The 6,333-nt window shown below is 32.1% G+C and overlaps 1 protein-coding gene across 1 annotated transcript; it reads left to right on the forward strand.

Moving 5' to 3' along the window:
- The first annotated feature begins 1,162 nt into the window (after positions 1-1,162).
- On the forward strand, positions 1,163-2,400 carry LOC143547087 (uncharacterized). The gene is made up of 4 exons (XM_077038599.1): positions 1,163-1,352; positions 1,454-1,474; positions 1,934-2,123; positions 2,216-2,400. Exons 1-4 carry the CDS (start codon positions 1,296-1,298, stop codon positions 2,398-2,400), a joined length of 453 nt encoding a protein of 150 aa, XP_076894714.1. The 5' UTR covers positions 1,163-1,295.
- Positions 2,401-6,333: the final 3,933 nt, after the last annotated feature.

The following is a 6,333-nucleotide window of genomic DNA, read 5'->3' on the forward strand; positions in this document are numbered from 1 at the left end:
GTCAAGCTTATAGCGTCAAAATCAATGCACGATTGATCTTTCATCAGGGGCGGACCTAGTATGTGGAGAAGGGGGGCAGCCGCCCACCTTAAAATTTTATCTTCTTTAAGTATATATGCAATTTAGTGACACCGCCCTCCATAAACAGGACTACTAGAGGATCTGAGTGAAAAGAGAAGGCAAAAATATCAATTTTAGAATTTTCTCCGGCCGTTTAATGTTTACAACAAGGGTCTGTAGCTTTTTTTTTTTTTTGAATGTTTAAGCTTGCCTCATACTATTTACAATAAACCGCCATTGCCAGGGATCGAACCCTGGACCTCTCACTCAAAGGCCTAAGCCTTTACCACCCACCAAAGTGAAGATGGCGGGTCTGCAGCTTTTGTTTGGTGAAGATAAGAAAGAGGTGGAAGAAAGAGATGAAGTTGATTTATTACTTTTACTTTATTTTCATTTAATACATGTACTTTCAGGATCCTCACTAAAGATTTGAAACATACACTAAGTTACTATAGTTTTTATATTTTACACTTTACAACCACTAAAATGGTAAGATTTAAAACTTATTGTTCTCTTTAACTTTTGATTTTTTTTATATATTCATATGTTAATTTAACTCAATAATTTTTGGTTTTTAGTTGTATCTTACTGAATTAATTTGTAGCTTTATTTAATATAACTTTGTAGTTTATAAAGTTAAATGTTATAAATTTTTCATTTAATTTTATTATTTCATTTGAAAAGGTATATCTTAAGAATAACTAAGACAATTTAAACAAATTAATATTCAACTTACATGGGTTGGTGTGTATTTGTTGAGTAATAGCTAATAGAATTAGTTGTATATAGTTCTTGAGAGTAATGTACGAAAATTGTATTTTTGTTATTAATATCTAATAACGGTTGATATCGTTTTGTTATATAATTGAAATTTAATTTAGCTTTATTATTTTAGTTACATGACCCTACCCGACACGACTCGGAATTGGCTTGCCATTAATGCAATAAGCACCCGACTCTGGAAAAAATTCCGCCCCTATAAAATAAAATTATGGGTCCGCCACTGTCTTTCATGTAAGACAAACTCATTGGGTTTCGAGAAGAGTTTTAAAATGTTAAAAAGAAGAAAAATCTAAACCCGTTTATACGGGTCTCAAAATACTATAGTTTATATAAGGAAAATAATATTCTTAATTTATGATGAAACCTGTTCCTCACCAGCTCTATTTATACCAAGTATAGTCGTCATTCACCCCAGCAGCAAGTGAAAACACCAGAGGTTGAAGCTTTTAAACATGGCCATAAAGATTCATCTCTTCCTTCTGGCTTCTTTTCTGCTTGTCAATACTTCTGTAAGCTTCATCTTTACTTGAATCACTTCCTTATTTTTGAAAAACAAAACTTCACATTTTTTCTTGTTATTAATATTTATATTATTATTTTCAACTTTCAGATTACATCCAATGAGCAAGAGGTATGAAATCAGATCTCTCTGCAAATGTTTGTCATGATCTTCAAGTACATATGTTTTTTGGTTATTATTCTGGATCTTGAAAAGAACAAAGAAACCAAGAATATACACAACATTTTAAACAAGTAGCTAGTCTTGATTTACAAAATTAACATTATTATTATTATTATTATTTGTTTTTAAAATAAACCTTGAGAAATGAGTGGTCACAATCAGATGGGTAAATGAAGCTAGACTTCATCAGCTTCAAACTCTTTCCAAATATGTCCTTATTGAATGGTAGCCAAAAGATATTTGTCGTCTTTATATCTTCAGATCCACCCTAGCGAAAATGGATATATCATATTTATATGCAATAATTTAGAAACACTGAAACCAGAATTAAATCCTTAAGTTTAAGTTAATTGAATTAGGACATTCTAGACATAATATATAATCTTGGATTTTGTTTAATGTATACAGGCTGCATATGTTGCCACCGCCCCAGCCCCATCCAAAACCCCACCACCACCACCACCGCCGGTGGCCAAACCACCCACCCCTACACCACCAGTCACCAAACCACCAACCCCTACACCACCGGTTACAAAACCACCCACCCCAACACCACCACCTACCGCCGCACCACCAACACCACCAAGAAACACTAAAGGTATACAATCTTTGTTTTTTTTAAATAACCTATGAATATATTATTATATTTCCATTTAACACGTGTGTTATTTATTTATGTATTTTGTGTAGAATGTTACCCACCGTGTCTGGTTCGGTGCAAACTTCATTCAAGGCAGAATGTGTGCTTGAGAGCTTGTGTGACATGTTGTGACCGGTGCAAATGCGTTCCACCAGGTCAGTCTGGCAACCGGGAGGTTTGCGGTACTTGCTACACCAATATGAAAACTCACGGTGGCAGGCCCAAGTGTCCTTAGAATATTTACTGTTATTATTAGTATGTTTAAGCTTGAGAAATAAAATGTTAGGAGGTTGGTGATCTTGTTTTGGTAAATGGCAAGTGCTTATGTAATGCTTCAAATCTATGTAATGCTTCAAATCTTGTAATGATATACTTTTGTGCATGTTCCTCGGATACCATTTGCTACACACAACATCAAATAGAAATGTCTAACGAGATAAAAATAAAAGTACTTTGTTTTGTCATGATTCATAAAATGCCTAGAAGTTAAAGGCCAACGAGGAAACTTTTAACTTAAAATTTCATAGTATGTTTTTGATACCGAGGATCCACGACAAATATACTCCCTCCCAGCTTAATATGTTAATAAAGATTTGCGTCATAATTACTTTGAAATGGTTGTGTTCGTGTGTCCCCCTTTTAGTTATATAAATTTGTTTAATAGTCAAACATGAGCTTTACACTTTTATTAGCCATAAGGTGATTTTTTTAATAAACCATTTTTTATAAGCCTTGAAATATTCTATAAAACTATGGTTTAGAAAATTAGTTATAATTATGAAAATTAGTTATTATTATGTGATTTTAAATATTTAACTAGTGAGTTTCACCCGTGCTTCAAACAACTTAGGATGCGATGTGTACTAAAGGCACACGTGAGGTGCACGCCTCTTGTATATTTGGAAAGCAATCCCTTTAGGTTGTACATGTATGTAATTTTATATATTAAATCATATATAAAGCTTATTATGTCTATAATATTTTGCACCTCGTGGAATTTTCCATAAGTTAATAAGATATCCTTATATTATCGAAAATATGGAGACTGCTGATGAGAAAGTGTAGAAACTTAATTAAAAACCAGGTAAGATGAGGAGTGCCACGTTTTTGGAAAAGGCATGACTCAACATTCAGTCAACATGAAAAACAAGGGTAGTTCCCACAATTAATTAATGTATTTCCTTTTTAACTTTTTAATATTTAATAGGTCCTACAATTAATTGTTATGGTAAACTTGAAATACAAATGGAGATAAAAATGAGAAGGGTAGAAGAATTTATAACAACACAAAAAACTCCTTAAAAATAAATTCAAAAAAATAATAAAAAATCATAACTCAAAATAGAAATAAAAAACGAAAAAAATCACTACTAGAAAATTGAGCAATTGCGACCACAACTTGCTACCGAAAAAAAACGGTAGCAATTTTAGCGACCGATTTTGCAATTTTGCTACCGATAACTAAGCGGACGAAAATTTTCCAACCGTTTAGTTTTCGGTTGCTAAGCGGTCGGAGTTTTTGCAACCGCTTATTTTGGGGGCTAAGCGGTCGGAGTTTTTGCAACCGTTTTTTAAGCAGTCGGATTTTTTGCTACGGTGGCCAAACGGTCGGAGTTTTTGCAATGGGCTAAGCGGTCGGAGTTTTTGCAACTGGTTTTTAAGCGGTCGGATTCTTTGCTACCGGTGGCCACGCAGTCGGAGTTTTTGCAACCGTTTATTTTAGGGGCTAAGCGGTCGGAGTTTTTGCAACCGGTTTTTAGGCGGTCGGATTTTTTGATACCGTGATAATATTAAAATCCGATTTTGAGGCTGCTTTTGTTAAATTTTTTTATTTCTTATATGTTACTAGGTTATAAACCCGTGTATTACACGGGACCCGTGTATTACACGGGTTTTAAAAGTTAAATCTCATTCATTATCTTATTATACGATTATGGTTCTTCAAGCTGCGATATGTAGAAAAATCACATCAAAACCGTTGAAAAGTCTAAAGAGCTTAAAATGTAAAAAAAAATTGTTTCTAAGTATATTGTTGTATTAGTTTCAACATATCTTGCTACTGAACTAACAGTTGCGAGAGTTTTTATCTGTAAAAAAAAGTACCAAATGATTCAAATTGAGGGTCTAATGATATTAAACTATTAACCATCTATAACCAACAAAAAATAAACTTGTGTTGCTTATTTCATGTCTTTTTTTTTTTTCTAATTTATGCCTTAGGTTATAAAATTAGAAGTAAGAGCAACTGCATATTTAATAATATCGGCAAAGAAAGTGTAATACTAATAAAGTTATATGCATTTTATCACACTTTTTTTGGGTTTCAAAAATGTCATTTTATTATACTTTTAATTTTAGATGATTTTGACACATTTTACTAAACTCCAACGACATACAAGAAACTAAACAGTTATAATAAGTTTTATATTTGTGTGTAAATGTAAAAACACTGTGTAAAGAAAACATGTTCAGAACCAAAAGTAATATTTTTCTTAAAATAATCAGTTTTGACCATAATTTGTATCGACCAAACTGGTTCTTATGTGTTGCGCCTACTGACACGACTCGTCCATTTTGCTAGCTATAAGAGAACACAAATAGCAAATTTGACCTGTTTACTTAAAGTGTCGAATACAAGTTGATCTTTCCCGAAATGTTCCAAGTCATACTAATGGTGGGTCTGTTTCAAGTGAAACTTGTTAAGACCCATTACGTAAATCAGAGTAAAAAACTGTTGCAAAGATTTTATTCGCAAAAAATAAGTATCTCACTGAAAACCAAACCATCATTCCTCCCATATATCAATCAATTTTGAGATTTTTGTATAGAAGATATAACACAAGAAAATTATAATAATAAACAACCAACTTATAAGAAACAGATTAATATTTCGAACACCCTAATCATGATCTTACTCATTACAATGATTTTGTATAAAATGGGTTTGCAACACCGATAAATACAACCATTTTCCTATCATTTATAATAGTCAAGTATATTTTATGGTCTTAACTTGTAAAATTTTAAAAAAATGAGTGTTGTGTCTATAACAGACAACACAATGTTATCACCACCAGAATACTCTTCCAAAAAGATATGAATTTTGTTTCATGAATATATAAAGAAACAAAACTCACCATGACACGGACACCATTGTATTTTAGGGAACAAAACAACTCATTTTTATATCAGTTTGACACGAAACTCTAGATGATGCAAGTTTTTGCCAATGAATAAGCACAATGAATTTCACTATCAGTTAGCATGTGACAAAATAAATGCACATAATTATTATATCTGAAAGAAACAGTACTGTGTGCGTCATCATCAACCAACTATTCTCATTGAGTGCTAACTATGTAATTTTTGCAAAAATAATCAATACATATAAAAAGGTTTATTATATATAATTAATAGTAAAAAATATCAATTGAGATGAATCATTTTCGTATTGCTCAGATTAAAGACGAATCGTGACATATTTTGAATCGTTCACTAATAAACTAATAATATATAACACAAATTTACACACACTAAAATAAATTTCAAAAATTCTACATATGTTCTTTTAATTCTATTTTATTTTACTTTATTTACTACTATAAAATCATTGATAAATTATTATTTTAGAATGTTTAAAATATTTATTAATTGTATTAATTAGATAATTATAAGTTTCAAAGTTGAATAATAATGATTCCACTTTCATTTATCAAAAATTAGATAATTAGATGCCATGTGGCAATTATTATTTTTGTTTATTATAAGAGTAGACGTGAGTGTCTTTAAAATATTCAAAATTGAGGGTGAAACCACAAATGAATCTAAAACCCAAAATTTACAAGACGTGCTCCTCCCGTCTCCGACAATCAGCCGTCAAATCCACCACTTCCTAATCCTATTACCTGATCGAACCCATGAAAACTTTTATAACCTGATCGAACCCCAAATCTGAACATTCAGTTGCAAGCCCTAACCCTCATTTCAAACCCCAACTCTCCACAATGAGCTGATCAATCACCAAATTAAATCAAACTCTAGTAATAATTCCACCATAAACGAAGTAATCTAGTAAGGAAAATGAGGACGCCGGAGCCGAAGCTAACGACACCAAGACCAGTCCGCACGAGCGATAGGCTTCGTACACAATCGGTACGTGCATCCAATG

The sequence above is a fragment of the Bidens hawaiensis genome, unplaced genomic scaffold (assembly GCF_021521415.1).
Source record: "Bidens hawaiensis isolate Kalapana, Puna unplaced genomic scaffold, B.hawaiensis_p1.1 tig00014615_1, whole genome shotgun sequence".
NCBI lineage: Eukaryota > Viridiplantae > Streptophyta > Magnoliopsida > Asterales > Asteraceae > Bidens > Bidens hawaiensis.